The sequence below is a fragment of the Neolamprologus brichardi genome, chromosome 2, assembly GCF_056152115.1.
Source record: "Neolamprologus brichardi isolate AB-2024 chromosome 2, ASM5615211v1, whole genome shotgun sequence".
In the NCBI taxonomy this organism is placed as follows: Eukaryota; Metazoa; Chordata; class Actinopteri; order Cichliformes; family Cichlidae; genus Neolamprologus; species Neolamprologus brichardi.
Genome location: NC_142105.1, coordinates 31,873,331 through 31,899,740, shown reverse-complemented (window position 1 = coordinate 31,899,740; position 26,410 = coordinate 31,873,331). Strand labels below are relative to the sequence as shown.

Below are 26,410 nucleotides of genomic sequence, written 5' to 3'. Positions count from 1 at the left end.
TGTCTTAAGCCACTTTTCCTCCTGCTGAGCATGAAAGCTGGATGGGATATTTATTACAGTTTGGATGAAAGTTATAAGAAGACAAGCTTTAAAAATCATGCATTATGCATTCCCCAAAGGGCAAATTATGACTGATGTTTGCAGAACAGCTTTGTCCACATGAAAAGAGAAATTTGTTTGTGAGTTGCAGCTGAGATTTCTGGCATACTGAAGAAAATATTAGGTAAATGAAATATAATATGATCTCTGGAAAATGAATTCAATCTCTGCGAAATGGCATAGGCATCTTAGATCCTTTGCCCTGCGTGTTCTTAGACATGGACATGTCTTTTACAGGCATATTTACTAACATAGATACATATAACTATGAAAAAGAAAATTCAGGATAGACATAGCATTTTGGGTTTTGCTGCTGAATTACAGGAGGGCATTATTTTTTCTTGCAAAAGATGTTTTTCTAAAGGGGATAAATAAGGAGGCACTGAAGCACCACACTCTCACAAGCTGTTATCGTGGTTGTCACGTTGATATTTTGGGATGAGCTACGATCTTTGTTCCAAAAGCTCATACAAAGTCTCACTTGATGTTTGTCGACTGTGCTTTTGATTTAAATTGTAAATGACAGATTTTTTTAAAATCCACCTGACAAGGCTGATTTCTGCAAGGCTTGATCTGAAGATTTTCTGTGCCAGTTTTGGAAAAGACTGGAAAAAGGGCGAGTTATCAAAAATATTCTAATCAATCCATAAAGTCCAATATGGCTGTTACATTAATTAGTTAAGCATCAATATTCCATGGAAATTATGCCACAGAATATATGTGAGATGATCTATAGTGTAATGGTTTACAGATTTGCCTAAAACAATCAAAAGATGCCAAGTTTGATACAGGGAGGAGAAATAAATCCCTCTGGAGTTGAGTCAAGAAGGGCATTAAAATAGCTTTGTTCTACAAAAAAAAAAAGATTGTATACATCTGGGATATTGTCCTCCCACTGTAGACTGCATTCGACTAAGGATCTGGCATCTATATGTAGGAAGACTCAGAAGTGTTGGTATTTAATTTTGGACAAAGCGTTTAAAGGCTACAGGATTCAAGAATGGCTGGCAAGATATGAGGTGCTAAAATGTAACTTCATTAGTGAAGTGAAATCTTTTGCTGTGAGCACCAAAGTAAATTAAAAGACTGATATAGCCTATATATCAGCTATTGCTAGGTTGATATGAAGGCTTCTAACCCTCCTTAAGTTCATTATCTGTAATTAATCTGTGATTTGTAGTTCTTTATAAGTGTCATATGAATGTAAACAGCATTTTTACAAAAAATGTGCTTTACAAACATATAACAGATTGAAAACAGAGTGAGCAGTAGTGGCTTGCTATGCATACAGTTAGGGTAAACACACAGCATTATTTTTGCTTTCTTAAAATAGGGTCCAGTTTTGTTAGGCCTGTGGCTCTTAAATAAATGCAACCCATAGATACGTGAGTAATTTTAGAGTGTCAGCTTCTTTGTTCACAGAGTGTTTAAGATATCTGACCGGTCCCTTTGTATTCTGTTCATCACTTTATTAAAAATGTAAAACATTTATTATGAAGAACAAATCTACACCAGTGAATATGAGGCACAGAATAACGACCGGCACTCAGCGAAGTGGAAGACGAAAGGACTACAACTCCCGCGAAGCAACAGAACGGGAAGCCCAGACTGCGCAAGCGCAGGGCAAACGGTCGCGCGGATGATTTGAGTTTTGTTTGAATGGCCGAAGACGAAGGGGGTTACCGTGTTTTTAAGTTTTGGCAATGTAGAGATGGCAACAACGCAAAATCTGTCGGATTCAGACCAATCGTCTGTAAGCGACCAATCTGTGTCCAGTCGGAGCGGTAACAGAAGTATAAGAGTTGCAGAAAAGGAGAGGAGGAAGAACGAGGCGGAGGACTCGTTTGTTTTAGCTCTGAAATACTTCTCTGACGGTACGTCAAAATATAAACCTCCGCCCAACAACAGGCTGTGGCGTTACTGTTACTAACTATACAGTGTTTAACCTCAGCAGAAAACAGATGGAGAAAATCCAACGAGGCCTGAAAAAAGTGTATGATTTCGTTACCTTTGTATTTAATGTAGCGTGTAACGCAGCTAGCTAGCATACGCCTCCCTTGTATTAGCATCGGGACCCCGGGGAAGCCAAAAATATCGGCGTCTTTGGCTATTAGGTAACAGGCATTGTGTCGTGCCAAAACACAAAGGGGTCAGCAAGCTCGCTTAAACCTCTCACTTGATTGCATGGATATTCTTTTAAAACAAGAAAGAATGAGGAAAATACTCTAATACGTCTATGGGACTCGTATTATCTCGAAGCTCTACTTCAAGCAATTTTTTTATGTCAGTCATAATCGTTGTGAGCTAAACAAATTAAAATATGTATTTCACTGGATTTGATTAAAGTCTCTACTCATCACCCAAAGTTTGTTACTGTATGTTTTGCAGTAATATAATCTATAATCTACGTAAACTATCGATTTATCGTCTGCTTACCCAATTCGTTGTCACGGGGCCTGAAGCCTATCCCTGGTGTCATAAGGTGACAGGTGTGGTACACCCTGGACAGACCACCAGTTTGCTACAGGGTTAATGCATTAAATCAATAACACAGACAAATATAGTAGATTGACAGCTTTCTTTTGAACTAAGTATTTCAAAATCTGTTGACTTATGTGGAGGATTTCCTTCAAATAGGTGGTTAGAAGAGTCTTATAGTAATTTTAAACAACCTAAGATGTAAATGTTCAATTAAAATATCACTTGCAGTCAATGGAGTGGTGATGTAACTTGTAGTTACTGATGGGTAATCATCATTATTTTTAAACAAGCAGATAAGCAATCTTCTGTCAGACCTAGTATTAAGCCAGTGTTGAAAACACAAACATTCCAGTATTTACATGAACAGGAAAGTATAGACCTACGACAGTCACAAGTAACTTTAACTGGGTAAAAAGGCTTTACTACATGTCAGAAATTTGATTAACTTCATAATTTTTAATAATTGAGCACAACCTTTATTATAGTCTTTTAGCCGATTAGACATTAGTGTAGCATTTCTTAACCAGAAAGAATATGTGGAGCTGCAAATTTCCCATGATTTGGTTTTTGCATGTCTTTGAACATTCGTGGTGAATGACAACAGGACTGAAAAACTGTGTTGTATTGAATTTTGAACCATCTCATGTGATTTTCAAGAGTCTTTATATTTCTTTAATTGTGCTCTTTTGACTCTTTGTTTTATTTTTCCCTCCAGAAATTAGTATCTCTCATAAATATTTAGATACGAGTTAATTATTCATCCAGGATTCTCTTCCATATCTTCACCATTTGTGTTCTTATTCTTGTTATTTTATGTTAGTTCTATTTAGTGCTAGTGATGAAGTGGTTAAAGGCACTGTTAGTGATGCATTCCTGAATAACTTGTCTACAGTGACCCTGGTTCCTGCAACTTATTAAAAATCTTAAAAGGCATTGGATGCATTAATTAATTAACTTGGCATAAAAGGATTCAAGGATGAAATGATTCAAGAGACTGACATCACTTGGATGTTTTATTTTAGATCATTTTAGTTGTTTTTGTCTTCACATTTTTAATGTATTTATTGTTATTTTCTTGAAAATGCAGAAAAAGGAATGTACCACACGCCTTCTGATGAAATACTTTAGCATGTAAGCAATAAAGCATCAAACATTGTCTAGCATCAGCCAACTAATTTATTATTACTTTTAACTAATCTGACAAATATTTTCACCCTGGAGCTGTGTTGTATCTAAATAACCCCCTATGTCCTTGTAACCAAGAAAAGTCTAAATTATTTCTGTGATTTGACTCTAGATGACAGCAGCGCTGTGGTCTGTTTTTGTTATTCTCAATGAGAAGCCAGCAAATGTGTGACTATTTGATGATGGATTTAACACTGAGCTAAATTGCGAAAACAGACAGTTTTTATGTCGCAGTGAGTAAACATGTAATAAACTGTTTTTCTAAAAGGGGGGGGGGGGGTCTGATGAAGCAAACTGTTTATATCAGCTCATACCCTGTCATGCGATATCGAAGTTGCTGACTTATTCTAGTGTGTGAAACGGTTTTGTTTATGTTTTTGTTTTGTTTTGTTTGCTTATCAGCTCATTAACACATTCCATTTTAAGACCCTGCAAGTCACTTCTTTACATAAAACTGTTTACATCCATCTATCCATTCTCTTCCGCTGATCCTTATGAGGGTAGGCTGGAGCCTATCCCAGCTACCATAGGGCGAGAGGCAGGGTACACCCTGGACAGATTGACAGTCTGTCGCATGGCTAACGCATAGACGGACAACCATTCATACTCACATTCACACTTATGGGCAATTTAGAATCATCTCTTTCCTGAAGTCTCTTAGGAAATATTGGTGTAAGTGTTTTTTCCATTTATATAAATGTACACACTTAAATACAATGTCACCTCTCCTCCATGTAGTTGAAGCAGGGACTCCTGTTCAGGGGAACGATGAGCTGGAGAAGAACCTGGTGCAAGTGGAAAAGGTGGCCTATAGTCAGGGACTTCCCCCAGAAGCAGTTTCTATTATGCTGGAGTTTGCCATGAGCCTCCGTATGGGTAAGACTGTCTTTGCATCAGCTTCAAAATGGGTCAATTGGGGATTTTCCAGCAGGAAGGATGGGCTTGTGTAACAGAATTGTAGAGAGCAGGAGTCTGTCAGATTGAGGACCTAGCAAATGTACTTTTGGTTACACTTTTCACACTTAATTGATTTGAAAACAACAATTCACCAACAACAATGCCAGTCTTTGTACTGTCAATAGAAAAAGAGAGCATAAGCACAACAGATCTATTGTAGTCTTCCACAATGTAATATTGTGAAGGTTAATTGAAAAGATCTTTATAGTAATATAATATTAATTGTATAGTTTATACAATATAAAGAATTATTATTTCTAATCGATGTGATGTGAGTTTCATTCTTTTAATTGTACAGTCATTTGGACAGTGTGAAAACATGTGTGGTAATGTCTTTGATATGACGTCATTCTGCACTCTTTAAGGTTCCTTTTGATACATTTTGCTCTGAATTTTCTGTGCAGGGACTCCTCCATGTGTCCGGGTGCTCAAGTGTCTGATTCCTGCCTCTGTGGTGCCACAGGAGGCTGTTGTTCGAGCAGTGGTTTGGCTCAGCGTCGGCAAGATGCCCATCAGCACTCAAGTAAGTGCACGTAAAATATTTGCACTAAAGGAAATATTATAACTTCCAATCCTTCTTTAGGGATTCAGTTAACTTTTGGGGCAGTAAAACTTTGTTTGATGTGCCTAAAGTCTTCTTCTCATTTTCTGTTCATTAATTATTGTCTGGAAGAATATTTGTCCAGGGAACACGTGAGTCTGGCTGTGTTGCAGTTCTGTTTGAGCTCCAGTGCAGTCACTGGAGCTAGTCGTGTCTGTTTAGTATAATGATTGTAAATCCACCAAGTCCACCTTTTCAGCTCTGCCACACTAAAATTAGCACAGGGTATATTTTGGGATTCCAACGAGCAGCTGAAAAGTGCAGGAAGTGAGATGTAGGAGCAGTTAAGAGATACCAGCCAATTTTCAAAATAAAATACAACTCAGGCTCAAATACTCCACTTCTGAAGTTCTTCTGGTGTGTTTTGAAGTTCAGACTTGTTTAGTTTTATGCCTTGTTTATTCCTGGGGTCACACTGAAGACTTAATTTCATTGTTCCATTTGATAAGAGTGTGACATTAACGATCATCAAACTTCTCTTCCATGCAGGTTCTTTTCATAAAGTGGGTATTGACTGTATTTGATATGATTGATGCAAAGGACCAGCTACGAGCAATTTATGGCTTCATCTTCAACTTTGTCACAGATGAAAATCTGGTAAGTGCTGGTGATCTTTATAATAATGGGTTGAAATGACTGTTTAGACAAATCCGATGGCATTTACACACGTCAGGCACGCTTTTCACTAAGCTGGACTGTGCTTTCAACAGCTGGCAAGATAAATAGTTATGTTTTAAAGGTGTGAATTGATTAATCATGTTGTCAAAATTTTTCAGTGTCCTTTCATCTGCCATCTCTTGTACCTTTTGACCCGAAAGGAAAGCGGTAAGCCAAATATTTTTATCCTTGAAATCAGATCCCTATGCTATGAAAATACTATTCCCCCTTTTTTCAGTTTACTTCTTTGTTTTCACTTTTCTGAGGTTTTTTAACGTCTCATTTTGTCGCGGTAGTGCGAGTCTTCAGAGTCAGGAAGCTACTGGAACTACAATCTAAACTGGTAAGCATCCTGCGGTTTTGATGTCATCATTAATCAAGTGAATTTCATTATTTCCTTCCTCAGTGTGAGAATCATTTTGGAATTTAATTGCAGAAATGCAATGGCACAATTTTCCCATAAACAGTTACCCTTCCAGTTGCCCTTGTCGCGCATCTCATTATGAAAGACACAAAAAATGTGATGCAGAGTACAAAGATGGGACTGATTGTTTATTGTTTTCTTCTCAGGGAAGACAGCCTTTCCTCCTTCACCTACTGTCACTATACAAAGTGTTTTGCCCTGAACTGGTGACACTCTCCATTCCATCACGGATGAAGGTTTGTACATAAAACATACTTGCTCTTGGAATACGACCATTCTCTTGAAAACAAAGCAAACATGGTGGTTTTCCTCTTTTGTTGCAGAGTGGGTTTAGGAACCACATTTCTCCCTGGAAATCAGCATTGATTGCTGTCCAGAAGAGGAACGGTTTGCAGGGCGCTTCCAGCATCAGTCTGGTCTTCACAAACAAGGATAAAACCAACCCAAGAAAAAGGGTATGCATCTTTTTATTGGGTTTGTAGCCAACCGTCAGCTACTGCCTGACACTACCTTCCCAGCTTTTCATTTGTTGGAGGTTCACATTAGTGTGTACTTTATTTGTGCCAGCAAAAAAAATTGGCATATTTTCATTCAGATGTACACTGCAGATCATTTTCTTGATTACTTTGAAATGTTAGACCACAGTACATTTTCTTGTGCTGCCTGATGCTTTTTTTTCCTTCCATTCATTATCATTGTGTTTTGAACTGTTAGTCAAAGGAGATACATAATTATTTGTATTCACAGCAGTTTATCATGATTTTAACTCCTTTGCTTTTTACTTTCTGCTTCTTTCTTAGAAACACTGCCACCTGGAATTTCCTGCTTTGATTCCTGCACTGAACAAAGAAGCTCAGTCTGAGCAGTCCTCCAGCAGAAGGGTGGTCCCACTGGTGGAGCTCCACTCTTTTGCTCAGCTGTTGGAAAATATGCATCGTATAGAGGTAATTTCTCCTGTGATAAATCTCAGAGTTCGGCATCTGTCGAGTGCCGACACTGGGGAGGCATCTTGATCTTTCGCTGTGTTGCTTCCTCTTATCTAGTTCAATTTTACAGATCAGCTGTAAATCATTTCAGGCAGCAGAATATAATGTATTCCAGTTGGTGCTTTTTTCTAGGATGCATGGCCACTGTAGTGTCCCAGTAAATCAGATGCAGCAGGAAAACGAGAATCCCTTCTTCCTAACTACCATGAAACACCAGCAGTGATGACAGCTGTCAAAGCAACACTGCGGTCTCAGGATGGACTAATAGTGAAGCAAAAGACAAATCTACGATCTAAACCAGCGGTCCCCAACCCCCGGGCCTCGGACCGGTACCGGTCCGTGAGTTGTTTAGTACCGGGCCGCGAGAGTTGAGGCTCAGGTGTGAAATGTATGGTTTTCAGGGTTTTTATCGGTTTTCAGCATTATTTTGTTATTGTTTTTATCATTTACTCGGTTTTCCTGCGTCTTTTCACGTGTGTTATGAATAAATCTTCTTTTTTTGGTACCGGTACTAGTTTTATTTTGTTGTATTTATCCGCGACACCTTAAAGGCCGGTCCATGAAAATATTGTCGGGCATAAACCGGTCCGTGGCGCAAAAAAGGTTGGAGACCGCTGATCTAAATTACTAACATGGAATTAAGAGAAAAGAGAATATATAATGAAAATTACTTTTTCACTTTTAGAACAAGTACACTGGCTACTTGAATGGATGGCAAGAACTTGTGGCTTAAACGGGTTTTATACTTTTTGTGTCTGCTTGGGTCCCTGTCATGTAAATTTCGTCATTGAAGAGTGAGTGCAAGGAACTCATCTGTGGAAAACTGACATTATAACTCGTCAACTGTGCATGCGCCCAGGCAGCAAGTTTAAAGTGGACTTGGAAGACGTAAAACAGGAGAGAATACTCTGTCGTGAGGTCTCCAGCTGTCTGTGTCTTTAAACAGGCTTTTTCATGAGGAATATATATGTAAAGATGCAGCATCTCATGCTGAGCCCCCACAGCAGGTTCACAAGAAAGGCAAAAGAGAAAGAGAAGTCCTTTTAAGGGGTCTCATAACAGGCGTATAAGGTACAAAACAAAAATACCAACTTCCTCAGGTGACTACTTACATTACAGAAGTTTTTTTTTGTATTAGGAATTTTCTTTTATGTTTAAATATGCAAACTGGGCATTGCCAGTTAAATTATGCGTGTAAATTGGCAAGAAATCCTGATCTTGGATCAAATCACATTTAAGTCACCAGTTCAGCAGGCTTTGAGTGACTCAGTAAAAACTTTGGGCGCATAGATATCAAATTGGAAAGTTTGGATATGCTACTGAAGTGAGGATTTATAGTATTTATAGAATGTTATACAATTATAATGTACTTAATAATAAATTCTTTACTTAAATATACACTTGAAGCTTCACCATTTGATTACATACACAAAATCCAACATTATTACTTTGATTAAACAGCAGAGAAAGTGGAGTAATATCTAAATGTGTATTTTGGGCATTTATTTTCACAAGTGGGAAAGAAGACATGTTATTGATGCAAAATGGCACAACACCTCAAGTCATAAGAATTTTTTTCCGTGTTTAAATTGTGATATATCCTCTGGGCCACAGGGTGGCGCTGTGTTACTGTTATGTTTGTATGAGTACGTTGTGCTTGGCCATTAAAAACTTTGACCTAGAGAAACCACAGCATAAGTGGCCTGTGGCTGTTTATTATATTAGAGCACAAACTGACTTCATGAGCAGAGTGCTCGTCATTTGTTTTTTAAACAGGCTGTTGCTTTTTTATTTTTACAGATATCATCAGCGTCTTATTTGTCCTTTATGAGTAATGAAAGCAAGGGATGTTAGTGGAGATGTATTTGAGTAATGCATTGGACAAAGTTGCAAAGCAAACGGTCGTTTAGAGAGGCCTCTCCATAAATGTCTATTTGCCCTGCAGATTCAGTGACCTGATAAACCAATGTAAGTCATTTTAAATGGATCGCAGGGTTTTATGCGTCATGCTACATAAATTCACCTCTTTCACTGCCCACAAAGCAAACGTGGACAATAAGGCTTGGAGGGCGTTGGTGCCAAATGTGTTTATGGCAGGGAGAGTGGTGCTTTGCCACGTGTTAGGAAAGACAGATGAGTACAATCAATTTCCCTCATAAAACTATTGAGCAACGGCATTGACAAAGGATCATTGATTATTTCCCTCACGGCCCTTTCTTGTTGTCAAAAGCAGAATGGTGCTTTCTCAGTTTAACGATACAGTTGCTCCGTAATTACCGAAGAGCTGAGTTGTGTCCATTTACAGTCTGTCGTTCTCTCTTTCTAATTCGTGTATTAAATTGACAAAGTCCCCATATTGAGAGGCAGCTGTTCAGCCACAATAAGGGACTGTATAAACTATCCAGTGTGGTGGAAGAAGTGTCCCAGTACTGCCGTTATGGGGATTACCAGATACCGAGGAACCGGCTTAAAATTCGGTTGGTGGCCAACCCTGTGACAAGGACACGATCATCTGTTGGTTCTTACTCTCATCTTATTTATTTCAGCTTCTGTATTTGTTTATTGATTTTTGCTTCTGTGTACCTGTTTGTCTTTATGTGTCTTTCTGGTTATTTTAGTTTCTTAATCATAATTTTGCTTTATGTGTTTCCACCAGCTGCCTGCTCAGATGGGCTCGCTGCTGGGTTCCAGTCTGGCACTGCAGTACCTGGACTGTGTGCAGGATGAGTCTGCCCTCCTACGCCTCAATTTCTGGTTAGGCTACGCTTTTCACGAAGGTAAGTCGGGAACACACTCTACACACTACATAACTGCTGTGACGTGTTCTTTCTAGAAGTTCGAGGAAAAGCAGAGCTGACCTTGAGCTGAACCTCAACATAACTTAACTTTGTTGCCATGTTAAAGGGATTCTTTTACAGGAGGGTTTAAAGACATGTGAGAGTATGTCTCCGTGTGAAGATGCAGTGCATCTGAAATCTCCTGCTGTCCTCTTTGTAGTGCTCTGAATTTTTCACTCGGTAAATACCCTTTTTGACTGTTTTTTTTAAAGAGTTTTTATTCTGTGGCGATGGAGGACCCAGTCAGACTTCAGAAGAAGCTCTCCAGTTTTTGAACAAGTTGCTGTCTGCACAGCACTTTCTGCAGGTGAGCCCCCGATAGCGACGTCCACAGCTCACTAACATCGTCGTTATTTCTGATGCTCATTAACCTGGCGCCACACGCGTACCTGATACGTGCTGTGTACCAACGCTGAGCCAAAGATTTATTTCACATCATAATTTTCTCCAACAGGAGGGCTTTTCCAGTTCAGAGGTTTTCCTCTATAAATTTCTGAATGTTTGGGACGGCTCACTACTCCGTCCGCAGATCCTCGGCCTGCTGAGCAACATTCCGGTTGTTCCAAGTTCCCGTGAGTGTTACCTCCACAGATCGCTGCTTTCTACGACCGTCTTTCTTCACAGCTCAATTTTCTCTCCTTATGTCTGTCAACGAACACTTACATAACGCTGGTTTTCTCTCTGACCTTGTCGTGCACTTGAATAAAATCACAGTCATGTTCTCATCTTAGCAAGCTGTCATTTTGTCCTTGATGTAGGGAACGGTAACGCATTGAATTGTACGTCAGGTACAATAGTGACCTTTTGTCTCCCCCTTCAGAAATCAGAAGGCTTCTGTTTGAGCCTCTCATGCAGCTTTTCTTCACGTCCTCGCTGTTTTTCAAGGTAGGCTTTTCTTTCGCAGACACAAACAGATCAAACTTGCTCCCATTACTGTTCAAAGTTAATAGAAAGAAAATGCAGTAGTGAAAAACAGCACAACAAATCCTTTGTGTAGTTCAGTGTTTAACATGCTGCATAATTGGTTCTTTTTCTCTCTTTCGTGTTTGTATCTCTGCAGTGTGGACTGATGGAGTGTCTTACCAATATGCTGTTGAAGTGGTTGACCTGGCACTCCATCTATGCTCTGGAAGACGACCTGGACATCAGCCTCAACAGCCACACGTCCATGTGAGTTTCACATCTGTTCAGATATATTTAGGCTACGTTCACACTGCAGGTCTTAATGCTCAATTCCGATTTTTTGATCAAATCTGATTTTTTTGTCTGCTCGTTCACACTACAAATAAAATGCGACAGCAAACGCGCTCTAGTGTGAACGCTCAAAGCGGCCCGCATGCGCAAAAGAAGACGTCACACACAACACGCTCTGTTTAGACCCAGAGCAACAGTATTGTTTGACTGATGGCCTTTAATATAAAGACTTCGGACTTTACGTTTCCCAATTTTTGCTTTAAGTTATTTTGTTATTTACATAATAATGTAAATAACAAAATAATGATCCTTATTGCTGTTTTAGAGGAGCGGTGCTTCAAAGGATAGTTGCAGATTTCTGTCAGAATCTGCAGATTATACAGTACAAACAGTTCCCAACAGTTTCACTGACATCTACACGGGATGGCCAGGAAGCGTTCGCGATGTCTTCTCTGGCGCTGATAATTGGCGTCTGTCTTGTGTCAGTGACATAAAAGACAGATTTAATGCGACATGACCATCAAACAGCAGTCGCTTTCTAAAACATCGGATATGTATCGGATTCAGTACCACATACGAAAGTGACCCAGATCGGATTTGAAAATATCGGATTTGTGCCGTTCACACTGTCAGACCATGATCGGATATGGGTCGCATAGGGTCAAAAAAATCGGATTTGATGCGCTTTCGCCTGCAGTGTGAACGTAGCCTTAGTTCCATGTATATAGCGTTTTTTCTTTGCAATAGTCACTTCAAGGGAATTAATACTGTAAGGTGCAGAATATAGAGAGAAAACCTGGATGATTTAGCAATCTGACGTTAGCATGCAGTAGAAAGTAGGGAGAAAGACAAAGTCCTGCAGCAGAATCGGGCTCAGGGAGGGACAGCCACTTGATTTATTCCAAAATCTGAGATGTGTTGAATAGAAAATCTAAAAAACCGTGAAGACCCCAATAAATAAATAAATAATTCCCCTAAGGAGAGCATTGAGGTATGCAGAGGTAAAAATCTTCCCTTGTTTCAGATATTATAGAACGTGTTCAGCTGCATAATCAGTAAGCGATGCAGAGGTCACGATCCATTAATTATCGACATCCATTTAACACATCCTCAGTCATTTGGATGACCTCTGCATCAGCTGACGGAGGAAACAAACAGTGTGTTGATTCAGACAGCAGACATCAGTAATGACAAATTGCCTACGCAAGTGAAATGGACACCTTCCAACAGCGAGCGGTTCATTACTCAAGCCAGATAAACCTTCCTGTGCAGTAACATGTGCAGGATTACTCCCCTTTTCAATCACTAGTTCAACCCTTCCACATTTCTTCTTACCTTGGAGATAAATGTCCCTGTCCGCCTGAAAAATCCCGAATCCAGGTACAGTCGCACTGTGGTCGGGGAAGTACGAGTGTGTCAGTGCCTCGCTGCAACACACCATGAAGCACATCAAATTCCACTCTCTGTGTTCCCCCGTGGGGCTCAGTCAGCTCACCGCGCTCATCCATAGTACTGTCCAAACACCTCACATTCTCCACGATGATCGCTGGAACAGCTCCTGCTCTGAGACCCCCTTGTTTTCTCCGTAGCTTCTCCAGGATTACAGGCTTTGCTCGTGGAACTAAAAACTGTCAGCACGACTGAAAATACAAACACTAGGAAGAGCAAACAGAACAAAACACAAACGACAGGAGAGTGCAGACAGAAGTTAATGGCTTACAATAGTGAGACATTTGTAGAGGAAAGAAAAGAGAGGTATCGAAACAAAACACTCAGTACATCATGGGAAGTCCCGCCTGAGCCTGTAGGAGTATAAGTAGTGGATGGTTCGGTTTAAACCATAACTATAGGCTGTATCAGAAAGGAAAGTTCGAAATTATTAAGAGGTCTTTAAAATATGATGATGTAATTTAATCATTCAAGGCTTTGTATGTAAATGATTTTGAATGTAATCCTAGATTTGGAGAGCCTTTAGAATAACCTGCTAATATGGAATTATAGATTATCAGCCTAGAAGTTAAATTAAATATCCATGATGTAGTTTTTCACTGTTGCTTTATGATGGGATTTTTTGAATATTGGTAGAACTGTAAAGAGAAAGAAGCCAGACCTCAAGCTTAAGTTTGTTAGGGAGTGAATGACACATCCTGCAGGCCAAGTAATGTAATACATAGCCGGTATCTGGTTGGACACCCATGTTCTGAGAACTTAAAGTGCCAAATATGATAACCTAAATACAAAATTACATCTGCTTCCTGCTTTCTTGATGCTTGAAACTTGTACTTTGTGTCACAAAATGCTTTCTCATAGAAGTTGGCTTTTTATTTATTGTGCCTTAATTGACTAATTACTTTTTTCCAAGGACAAAACAGCAGTTTTAATTTTGATTATTGGCAAATTAAGTTAAATGTCAAGTCTCTCGTTGCAATGTTAAATCTTGAAAGACAACTGACATTTGCAGATGTTGCAACTATTTCTCTTGAATTGAATCCATCTGTTATCCAGTGGCAGCTAAAGCAAATCAGGCGGAAGTCTTTATTGATATGTTTTCCCTTTGGGTTTTGAGCTCGTTTATACAAGTCCTTTATTTGAAATTTGTTTGGGAACAAGTGGCACTTTAATATCCAGGGAAACGATTTTCTAGCTTCCAAATTGAAGGGTGGCGTACGAGTCAATTATGTTTAAATGCCTGAGCTTCATCACTCGTATAATCCTGCAATAAATGCTTTCAGTAAGTGGAAAGATCCATTTTACTCAGTGCCATTTCCAAGTTCACCTGTGGTATTCACCCAGTGTACAACTCATTGAAGAAATCATTGATCACGCATTGTGTTTGTATCTGTTTGATTCAGTGTTTGTCATTCCTGTGTTTTATATAAAAAACTGCAACAAAGTTTCAAAGGACATGAGTTAAATGCTGTCACAGCTGTTTAGCATCAGTTTTGGGTAAAGCGACTCTCTTTTGCCCTGTGTTCCAGAAACATGACTCTGTCGGGGTTTAAGGATTCGATGATGGAGCTGATTCACTTTGTGGGTCGACTGGCCTCTGTGGGCCTTCAGCTTGAAGGCTGTCACTGTCTCCTCCTCAGCTTCGTCCTGGACTTCTATGAGACGGTAAAAGAAGAAGCTGGAGCTAATGGGTTTTGTAGCTTTGTCATAATCTGTGTTTGTGCTTTGTTATTGTCTCTATATAGTGACACAAAAAATAAAAAATCCTCGATGTTTCACCACCCCTATCTTACAGAATGATGGTATTTGTAGGGTCTGACACCTTAACAACACAAGCCCAGTCTTATTTAGCAAAATGCAAGTAGAGGGAGAGAACACGAGATTCCCTGAACAGCTTTAAAGATCAACTTGTAGCAGAGCACACTCTTTCTAAAAGGTTCAGCGGGGATGCATATTCTATGTCTGAGCCTCCGCTTTAACGTTTTTAATCTCTGTGGGTGTTTGTTACATGTTTTTCTCCTCCCGCAGGTTTGTGACACATTTCTGAAGTATGGCCTCCCCCTCATAGTGATGCCCCCAGCTGGAGTCTTTTACCCAGCCCTGTTTGCCACCGACCCCGTCAGCGTGGACCGACTGGCCTACATCATGCACAGGTGAGTGCTCAGCACCTCTATGGGAAGCTGCCATAAGCTTATCTTAATGCACACATTAGCAATGCCCTAAATGTAGTATGTCATATGCTGCTTATACATATTTGATAAAGCGACTGAATTGGAATCAAATGGCTTAATTGAACTTGCATGTTAAGGCATTATTAATGATGGAAGCCAGGGGGCAATACCCTGAAGCCCAGATTCTTTCCTTACGTGGAATTCTAGTATCATTTATAACTCCAGGCTTTAATTAGTTAGGCTATAAGGACGTGTGTTATTGAGTACACCCTGGGGTTTTAAAATAATTTTACCAAAGCTAAGAGTAAAAAGCCGTGACTCCAAAAGTGAAACATAATTGCACGGTGTGTTTTGACTGACCATAGAGAACTGGCTGTTGTGCAGTGATTTATGATCACAGAGGCCACTGGTCCATTGCTTTTATTTATTTATTTTTCTTCTATTTTTATCAGGTACAAAGTGAACTTGACATCAGCCAAGAGCCAAGAGAAAGTGACAGAGGTAAAGATTGATGCTTATTGTTTTTGTTATGTGAAAATGAACATGTGTAGTTACATGTGAACAATATTATACATTAATTTTCTGCTTTAGTGTTTTAGTCGATGCTCTCTGTGTGTTTTGTAGGGGTGGGGAAAAAAATGGATACTGTGTAGCATGGTGATATTTTGTTTGCTAATAATGTATGGATACAGGGACAGCAGAAATCGATATTTTGTTACAAAAAGGTTTTTGTGCTCTGACTTCAGAGCATGTTGATCCTTTTTCTGAGCAAGAATCCTGACATTCCTTCACTGTCCAAATGTGTTTAACTTGTTTTGGCAGCAATAAACATGACAGTTTACTTATTTTAATTTAAGACATGTTTTATTTTAATTAAGTTTAAAACTTTTTTATTTAATGTAAAATTATATTTTGTTTTAATTTACTTTCAAATTCTTCAGTTGCTGAAGGGGCTGCATAGTTTTCATAAACTGCATAGTTCAGAATAGCTATAATTGTACCAGATGGTTGATTCAGTTAAGTTGGACTAGACTGTAATACAAACCGTTCAGTTTGTCAACAATCAAACTGAAATGAGAGAAAGACTGAGTGTGAGACTTTGATATTAGATAAAATGAATATTGATAAAGTTTACCTTTATGTACAGAATCTGAATATCAATAATATAAATAAATAAATTGCAATAATATCGTATCGTGCGTTAAGTATTGTGATAATATCGTATCGTGGGATGTATGGTGATTCCCACCTCTAGTGTTTTGTCCCTTCATTCACTTTTGTAGATTTAATAGTAAAGCTCTTTAGGAGTCTACAAGCATCTACTTAAACCTGGTGACTTTAATATCTTCTCAGATGTGAACTTAAAGTTGTTCTTTATTACAGCAGTCACTGTGAGCTGCCAATTTGAAAGTACATGTCAGGCAAGCCAGTATGTGTGCCTGAAAATGTCATTGGCAGCCTTTATTAAGTAAAACAGCATCAGATCTCTGTAGTTCGGCTCTACTCTTACTCCACTTTCTTAGTTTCTCCTTTTGAAATGTGCTTCTCAGCAGGCCTTTCACATCAGCCGCCAGACTTTCCGCGAGTTCAACCACTACGTCGTCGTCATGGTCAACTGCCTGTGGAACTCCAGAATGTTTCATCCAGGGATGGGCGTGCAGCTGGGAGAGGAGCTGCTTCTCAAGAGTAACGTGCCACAGTACGGGTCGAGCTTCGACCTCGTCCACCATCCCGCTTTCATGAACTACGCGGTCAACTTTCACCAGAAGGTGAGCGCGCGTCATTTGTGTCTTGATTTGGATTGAATCCTACATGCTACGTGCTTATTTTCATAGCGCACAGGGGATTTGGATCAGCAGGCAGCGCGGTTAATCATCTTACAGACCAGCTAAATGTGGTGTTAATGTATCTCTCACAGATGATGCATTAATACAGAAGGAGATTTTATTATTAATGAGTGCAGCGCGAGATGGGGTTTTTCATCAAGTTTAATAATATCCGCACCTTTTTTATTTTTCGGTTGGGTCCAACTGCATCGTCAAGCAGCGATCCTGTGAGATTCACGAAGGCTGGCTGTCGATAAATATTAATGTTCTCTTTTTATCAGTGTTGGCCGGGGAAAAAGGACATGGACCTCAATTCCATTAAGGTATGAGAGGTTCCTTTTCATTCCCCTGCATTTATAATAAAGTTCAGGTGTAGTTTGATGTGCATCGGTCATGTTTCATAGATTAATAGAGACATCTTTGATCACACAAATCTTCAGATGTCTGCAATCTGAGCTGACATGTTTCTGTGTGTGTGTTTCAGCACTCCAAGCCATGGAGTTGGTACCTGGAGTATTTGTTCACTCAGGGCTATGACGGCCTTAAACATTTTGTTCAGAGTAACATCAGCTGGCAGCTGAAAGCAGACGACGGTCAGGTTGACTCACAGCAGAGGTAGAAGCTGAACCTGGCGGAGAAGAAAAAAAGCAACAACTCGCTTCTTATACCCCCCCTTTTAAAAAAGACTTGTACATATTTATCCCCTCGCCTCTTCCAAGTGTGCGAATAGTTTTTATGTAAATACATTTATCTGTCCTTATTGTCTTGTACATTTAGCAATGTGTTGTTTTTCCCCTTGTACAGCTTGTCAGCTGCAAACCTATTAATTGCACTCTTGAAAAATAAACAAGTGTAAGACTTTTCCTTTTTTATACAAATAAATAATACCTGTTGTTTCTAAAGAACACAGCACTCACAGTTCATAGTTTATTTTAAAATAATTTAAAGCCCTGAGTTTTGCTTCTTTCTCGTGAATTGTAGTCCATCATTATAAAATGGTATTTGTCTAATTTTGGTAGGAGCCAACCTGGATCATAGCCTACATGTATTTTTTTTTAAAATGCTTTAAAACCAAACAAAAGCACTACGTGGACTTCAAGTTTCTTCTTTTTTTATTTTATTCTAAGTCAGAATCTTGAATGTTTAACTTCTGTTGTGCTCGTGTGTGTGTATTGCCTACATTTCTTCATTTCAGGATAATTTTGAAGTTTATTGAAGAAAATACTTTCTAAAAGCAATTGAAAAGAACTCCCACATACATATTTTTTCTTTTTATTTCAGTTTTTTTTTGTTATACCCAATGAAGGTTGGATAGATCCCAGTTTGCAGGATAATTTGAAAGATTCAGAGAACTGCCTGAGCTCAAGTGGGCCCTTGGGAAAACAATTTGAACTGAGCACAGTGTATCTTGGTTCTGCAACAAATTATTAATTTCATCATTTGTTGAGGAAATGAAAACTCACTGACTCAAGCCCAGTGGTTGCATCCTTGGAGTCCTGTGCATGGTGCAGTGTGTTGCGCTCTCCAGTACTCTGTCATCTTTGGCTTTTTAAATGCTTTTTAAATCTGTAATGCTTTATATTTCCTTTCATTTTTTTTCTTGTACCTTTACAGACCAGACACTGATATAAACATGGCCAAAGTTTTGAATGATAAGGTCAGTTTATATGAAAGTAATCCCTAAATGCTAGGTTTATCTATGGTTTGTTCTACAGAATGTTTAGAGAGGAATATCCTTTTATTTTTAAAGTAGATTCTTGGCCTTTATTGCAATAACAGAAAATCTGGGCAAAGGATCGAGCGAGGTAAATTCAAACCAGGTGTCCGAATTAGCCTTTGCCATATGGCTCACCTGCTCTACCAAATGAGCTAAACCGGCATCCAAGTGGGGATATATATAATGTGACCCTCTCAGGCACACGGCAAACTCCAACTACAGAAGCCCCGCCCACCTTCTGTTCAAATCTTCTGTTTGACAGGGGCAGCCAATCAGAGAAAAGTTGGTTTAAAGGGTGACTAGAGATTATTTTGAACTGTTGATCATGCAAAGCTAATCTGTTGGTTTCCAAGAATAAAATATAAGGCCGGATTGAGCATAGTAGTTCTCCATTAATGTTCGAAGTGCGCCATCCTTTCCGTGCTTATGGACCTATAACAGAATCGTTTGCTGATATTTTGTGGCTCACATAACAACCCAGAGCTGGGTTGGAAGGAAAAACCGAAAGTCAGAATCTTGTTTCACATCTTCCAGGCTTGACTGAAGTTTTGTGTTTTGCTGTAAAATGACGAAGAGTTGCGGAGCTGTGCGCGCGCTCTCTCAACCTTGAGCTAAATGACTTCCTGAGCTCTCTTTGGACGGATTCAGCTCCCACCGATCCCCCACCCCAAGTTTTCTATTCCAGTTTCATTTTATTCGCAGCTTATAATCTTTACTGCGATAGTTAAACCGGGCGCCTGGAAGCCTCCCCGTGTGCGCCGTGTCGCTGATGTGAACGAGCGGAGCCACCTTAAAGCAGCCCTCTGATGTCAGCGTCAGAGGCACAGACTCCGCCGCCGGTACAGCGCTGCGCTGCTCCGCCGTTTCAAATCTTCTGCGCTGCTGCTCTCCTCACTTTCTTCAGCTCATGTCGCGGCCGCATCCACCGGAGTAGCTCATTTATTTCAGCGTCTTCTTCGCCAGCAGCTGAGCCGTGTCAGTCCAAGCTGAGCCAAATCCTCGCTCCAGGGAGAGAAAGGTAAGATTGTTGTTCAAGGCTTCTTCTTCTTCTTCTTAAGTGATTACTGCAGGAAATGTGTTCAACCGGTTACCCTCACATTCAGAGCAAACAGGAACGCGGTGTTGACAGTAACTGGCTTCTTAAATTGCCTTTGGGTTACTCTTGTGCGTGTTCAGATGGAAACTGGCTGTGCTGCTGCAGTTGAGTACTGGCCATCGTCCTGGTCGCAGTCTGCCAGATTTATTTTTAAAACCAGACATCTGGGTGATGGATGAGGTTTGCCGGATGAGCTTCAGGGCTACAACCTGTGTATGCACAGTGTACGCGCTCTTCTGACCGGTGGAGCTGCCAGATCAAAAGGTGTCGGGCGTTTAGGCAACCTCTACTGTTCTTTTGACTTTTCTCGCCTCTTCCTCTTTTGAATGAATGAATGAATTAGGCTGTGCACAGGCCACATTTTTATCAAATCATTAACTGCGAAGGAAAGGAAGTAATTTCAAAGACAGTGATTAAGTGTGCGCTCAGTGCTTGTTTTGTGGAGCTCACAGGAAAAGAGCCTGTCAGATCCCTCTCCTCTCCCCCTGCAAGTTGCCTCTCGAGTGTCGCTTTCTGCAGGGAAAAAGAAAGAAAGAAAAATTTATAGGGCTTTTCTGCCTCATCAGTTTGTATGGGTGGAGACTGACGTGTGATGGCAGGCTGAGGTGTTGAGCCGGATTTGAACTCTGGATGTCGCGAGTAATTATGGTTACAATTACACGGTGTGCGTCTTAAGCCCCGAGACTCCTTTCAGGGCCCCAGAATGCAACACAGTGTGGGATAATTTAGGGAATATATTTGGAGGAGAGGAAGGTAATCCTGTGCGCTTCCGTGGACGTGACAGCAGCAGCAGCAGCCTATATTTAAACCCAAATGAAATCCCCACTAACTAAATGACATCTGAACCCGCTCTTACTCCCGAGCTGACTGACAGGTGTCAACACAAACTACGCTAAAGTTTATTTTTTAGATTTTATGACACGTTTGGCATATTTTGGCCTCAATTTTAGTTTCCATTTATGGATATTCTGCATTATTACTGACTGGTTCTTTTAAGCATTGCCTCAAATATCTGCCATATTATCACTGCTCCCGTGTCCACATTCTGGCTGTGATGGCTATTCTAAGAATCAGTTAAATATAAAAAAAATAATCTTGGTTTTCAACATCAAAAGCTTTGCTCTCCCTCATTCTTACAAGGCCGGTGATATTTTCTTTTATTCTGTTCCTTTCATCTGTGATCATAAAGCCCGGTAACTCTTATTCATGGCCCAGCCCAGGTTGAAACTGAATGTCTCTCTGAGCTTTAAATGGTTTATTTTGCTGGTAAAGAAAAAGAGCCGCACAATATTTCTCTCCCAAAAGGGCTTGGAGTGACATCTTGAAAAGGAATTTCATCTTAAAAAGGCTTTAATGTTGTCATTCTGCAGGACCTTCCAGCTATATCAATCTGCATTCACTCGGAGCATTTTTATGGTCAGTAACCTTCCTGTACTTACACTGAAAGAGCATTTTCCTCCAAGCCCGAAGGCTATCAGAAGCCCATCAGATTTTGTTTTCTTTCTCGAAATCCAATTTGATTTGACGACAGGATTGCACAGCTTTTGATCTTGAGCACAGCTGCAAAACATCTGTAATATTAAAAAATAAATCCACGTAGCGGGTTTAATAATGGTAGCATATGCCCTAGCAGCTCACATCGTGCGCTTCTCTTTTGTAGTCAGATTTGGCAGAACTCTTAAGGGTCCACGCAGTGATGAACTATAATTGTGAAAGACTCTAAAAGGACTATGAGCGTGTTCTATTTTCAGCGCCTTTCTTCTTCTACATGCCTGCTGGTCATGTTTCATGTTATGCATTTTCCACACTCTCTCCCTCAAGCTGTTTTTAGCAGAATATAGATGAAATCATTCAGCGTCTTCCAGTTTTAATGTCATTTATTCATTCTGGAGAGGACGGCGCCACTGCCGCTCGTGTCGGATAATGTAAAGGTTGGAGTTCCCAACCTTTTATGTCTGCTACGGCCTCGCAGCCCTGTCAGCTGAAGTACTTCTGAAGTACCTCTTCCCTGACACAGCCGTCATGTTGCATGCAAATATGTGGATTTGAATTCATGTCAAACAATTGGTTTGGCCACATTTACAACCGCTTGGCAGTACAGTCTCTTGGAAAGCTATCTTGTTCAATCAGTGAATCACGACTGTTACAGTTGTTAATCCATTAGGGAGGCTTTTAGTAGCGTTTAGAACCATTTATGCATTCGTTTTTAGATGGCAAACAGAAATCATTTTCATTACTTTTAGGGGATTTTTTGAGACATTTGACTTTTATCCTTTTTAGAAGTCTACATTAACAGGTTTACACTCTCAACTGCATGTGATGGATCAATTGTAAAAGGTTGCAAATTCTTTTATTTCCATGCATCCATGCTCAGTAGCACACCAACCCCGGCTGGGAATTAGCATTTTTTTCCTTCTGATTTGTACAACTTTTCACAGTTTTGGGAGGGTGCAAGGTTAATCCAAAATCAAAGTGGAGAGCTGATGCCTTTCACGGTTTGTTTAAATCTCCTCTCATGAATCCTAAGAATGCATTTCGGGATTGCATTATTTACAATGTTATGTAGGGAGCAAACTGTGTTAAAGATTGTCTCGGGCTTGTTTTTTTATTCTCTCTCCTTTTTTAATTCAGGAGAGTGATCTGAAAATGTCATCCTCTGTTAAAGTCTGCCCCGGGTCTCCAGTAACTCTAGCAGAGCGTTAAGAATTAGCAACCTACCAAGTGCTGTAGTGACATTGCATATTCTTATCCAGAAGATTTTTCTTTGTTTACAGTGAACAAGTGACTGTAGGTCAGATTCAGATGCTGTGATCATGAATAATCAGTCTGGTCTCGTATTTTCTTTCTACAAAGAGGAACATTGAGATGAATTTACAGGTTGAGACCTCAAAAGTACCTCGTGGAGTTGAATTGGACAGAGTGCTTTTGGGATTTTATTAGCACTGACCATATTTCTGACCTTATTGATATCACCTTGCTCTCCAGTGGGCAAGATGAGGACCTCAGTGATTTGTTTTCCATGCTGCCAGACTGAATATCTTTAGCAATGGCACTTTTGTGACTTAATTTTTCAGTATTTAAAGTGACATTAATGTGGGCTGCCTTTCATCTTTACATAAGTATAATTAGCAATAATGTACTGTAATCCCATTTTAATCTGCACACAGATACCATAGCTGCAGACACAAGGGCTCATTTTCCTCCAGTCAGATGAAACCATTTCATACTTCTCCTTCTTGCACAGCATGAAAAACAGCTTCGACTAAACAAGAAAAATCCACTCAGTTCGTAGTTTGTAAATTACATTTGTGTCATCTTTTTTCAGTTTAAGCTTTTCGTTTGCATGCAGAGAACATGTGAGACTATCTGACTGGACGAGATGTCATCTGTGACAGTGAAGAAGAAGAAGGAGGCGAATATACTCAGTAAGAAGTGGAACCTTGATCGCCACTTCTGTGTCTTCTTCTTTAGGGCAGCTTTGTTAGCTGACAGCACTGTTAAAATTAAGTGCAGTGAAATTGTAAAATTGTAAATGGCCTGTATTTGTATAGCGCTTTACTAGTCTCTAAGGACCCCAAAGCGCTTTACATATCCAGTCATCCACCCATTCACACACTGGTGATGGCAGCTACATTGTAGCCACAGCCACCCTGGGGCGCACTGACAGAGGCGAGGCTGCCGGACACTGGTGCCACCGGGCCCTCTGACCACCACCAGTAGGCAACGGGTGAAGTGTCTTGCCCAAGGACACAATGACCGAGACTGTCCAAGCCGGGGCTCGAACCGGCAACCTTCTGATTACAAGGCGAACTCCCAACTCTTGAGCCACGATCGCCCCAAATTGTAGAACATTCCTACAATGAAAATGCAAAACCAACACTGAACTGATCCAAACAACAATAACTGTCCGTGTAGCCGAGTCTTAGTCATAGACTTGTTGCCAGGCTCCTGTCTACTGAGTATTAAGTTAATGAATCATTGTTTTTGACTGAATACTTTGAACGCCATGCTAAACTTCCTTAGTATTTGGCGACCACAGCATGACCAAAATTTCTGTGACCGTGGGCAATGAATTTGCAGCCTTGGTTTCTTTGAAAAGGGGAGACCAGATCTGCAACCGCTCGCAGTCAGTTGGAATCTTCAAAGTAGCTTTGGTGCATCTAGGCGACAATGAAATTTTATTAATCCTTTATTTATCCAGGTAAAAATCTCATTGAGATTAAAAATCTCATTTCCAAGAGAGACCTGGCATCATGGCAACAAAAGTCACATACCACATAGGTATATAACATTTAAAACAAATACAATATCCCATACCAACATGTGTAAAATATACAATAACAGATCAAATTAAGAGTACATTAAAAACAATCACACTGAGTAAAAGAGCTGTTCTCTCGTTCCTTTAAGACAGACTTAAACTCTCCCAATTCTGATCATTTCAGTTCCTTCTGCACATTATTCCAGGAAGCAGGGGCAGCGTATTTAAAAGCCTTTTTCCCCAATTCTGTTCTGATTTTTGGGACAATCAATTGTATGATTTTGTTCGAACGAGGGCTGTATTGGTTGTGGCTTTTACACATATAAACACATAAATAAGGAATGGTGATAAGTTTGATGTCATTTTGCAATTACATGACATCTTTTTGTACTAATGTAATAATTGGCAAAAACTGCAGATATGCAGTTACAATGACTGCTTACATTCAGAGTCCAGCCAGAACCTTCCAGATTTAAAATAAGAATTCATAAATGGCGACATATTTGCTGAAAGGATCACAATTTAACACAAAATGAGATTGTATTGACGCTCCGCAGCCCGTGTTTATACGGTAATATAACCAGAATACATGAGTCTACTATTGCAGAGAGACACGTCACAGGTAAGTTGTACTAATCCGTGCAGACCGACTTGGAAATGATTGCAGTTTGTTGCTTTGATATGTTACGTGTCAGTATTTTGCAAACCTTCGTCAACCTGTCTGAGAGTGACTGCCGTCGGTTCAAGTCAGATTGCGATTGGAGACAGGTTTCCTCCTACCGGGCGACCTGTGCTATCTCCTTGCGATTCAAAGTGGACGCTCAGAGGTCGAGGTTGTCGCACAATCAATTTTTGGGTGACTGAGCCTTTGTCCTTCACTGTGAAAATGAAGGAGAAGTTGATTATTATGCACGATCTGATATCCTCGTGTTGGTGTTGTTCCCAGATCATCATACTAAAGGTTGTTCCAGGATCAACATTGCAAGTGACCAATCAGAATGTTGTGATGTCATACTTTTGCGACTTCGGGAAAAAACAAAAAACTGTACTTAAGCTGCAAGAAACCGCCTTTGTCCGCCGATCAACGGACCCTAACCCTTTAATAAACGCTAAGCAGAATTGATATTGTCCTTGCAACATTGGAATTTCATAAATGCACGAATGGGTTGGTGCGCAAAAGAATAACGTCACAATAATGTGATTGGTCACTTGTAATGTTGAACCTGGAACAACATTTTCATGATGATCTGGGAACAACACCAACACGACGATATCAGATCATCCGATTATTATGGTGAGCAACCATCCTTGTTGTGACAGAGGCAGTTACCCCCTAAATATCAGGAACACCCACCATTTGTTTTAGCACAATATGCACACGTGAACGCTGCTTAAATGCACCTGACAGTGATTTCACAAAGTATTGAATCTCACCGCAACAAGGTAAGAAAAAAGGATTTTCAGCAGGTGTTAAGATCTCAAAGACAGCAGGATGCCAAAGACAGGGCGGAGAAGTCAGAAAGTATTAAGAGACACACTGACGTGTTTTTGCCTCTGATGTTTTTATGATATTTGTTGACAGTAAAGGAACTGAAAATAGTCTATTGGCACCACATCGCTTCTTTTTTTGTGACACTGTAAAGTAAAAACAAAGAAACAGGTGTAATTCTATTTTTCAGACATTTAATTAGGTAGGAAATTGTGAAATAACAGACAGATCCATCATCAGTCTTTAAAACCTTCAATAAACAGTTGAAAATGACATTTATCGGGCTCATATAACAATGCCAAGCATATTCAAATTGAGCAGTGTGTATACACAATTCTTGTCCAAGAAATAAAAGTGCCAGCAGTCACACTGAAACACCTCAGGCCCTGCTGGAATAAAAATATCTCAGCAGCCTGTCAAGTGGCTGTCCCTCCTGAGACCCAGATGGAATGATAGCTGTTGTACACCTAGGAGCATCATCATCCCGAGCTATGTGGCCGTAGGACAGGTGTGCTCAGTCAGGCAGGCTGCAGCGGTCCCGTCATCTCCCTGCTCTGCTCCATCATCCCCGTCCTGCGCTGAGAGATGGCAAAACGGACAAATAGGGGAAGAATGGGGATAGAAAAGCAATTTGCTGACTCCATAAATTCCTGCGCCCGTGGTAACTATCCTTGGCCATGGTGACTGCGAGCTATTATTTAGAATCTGGTAACCGATGCTTTCCTATTAACATTAAATGGGTTGGTGTCTGCGGGGTGTCTCCCACGACACGTTTATGCCGGTTATTTACTGCCCGCCACTGCAGGCCTTGCTCTCGGAGCCGCTTTGAGGGCCAGCTCACAGTCATATTACAGATGTGGCAAGTCATCTGTAATATGGCACGATGGGCGAGGGAGGGAATGGCCGACCAGTTGCTTCATTTCATTTGCAGAGAATGTCGTGCCGGATTTTTTCAATTTGCATAGGTGCAATATTGTGCG

General features: G+C 40.2%; 2 protein-coding genes across 5 annotated transcripts in view; both read left to right on the top strand.

Moving 5' to 3' along the window:
* Positions 1-1,729: 1,729 nt before the first annotated feature.
* Positions 1,730-17,772, top strand: cenpi (centromere protein I). Its single transcript, XM_087851352.1, has 20 exons — positions 1,730-1,973; positions 4,504-4,641; positions 5,127-5,245; positions 5,813-5,920; positions 6,100-6,148; positions 6,277-6,323; positions 6,551-6,640; positions 6,728-6,859; positions 7,205-7,348; positions 10,047-10,167; positions 10,440-10,534; positions 10,682-10,799; positions 11,048-11,112; positions 11,288-11,397; positions 14,400-14,535; positions 14,899-15,023; positions 15,494-15,542; positions 16,592-16,810; positions 17,149-17,190; positions 17,352-17,772. Exons 1-20 carry the CDS (start codon positions 1,811-1,813, stop codon positions 17,484-17,486), a joined length of 2,205 nt encoding a protein of 734 aa, XP_087707478.1. The 5' UTR covers positions 1,730-1,810; the 3' UTR covers positions 17,487-17,772.
* A 1,579-nt stretch (positions 17,773-19,351) lies between these two features.
* drp2 (dystrophin related protein 2) overlaps positions 19,352-26,410 on the top strand; it is a 206,131-nt gene continuing 199,072 nt past the window's right edge. For all 4 annotated transcript variants that reach the window (XM_087851288.1, XM_087851282.1, XM_087851258.1 and 1 more), the window contains exon 1: positions 19,352-19,602. The gene's annotated coding sequence lies outside the window, so the exon portion shown is untranslated. The remainder of the gene's footprint in view (positions 19,603-26,410) is intronic.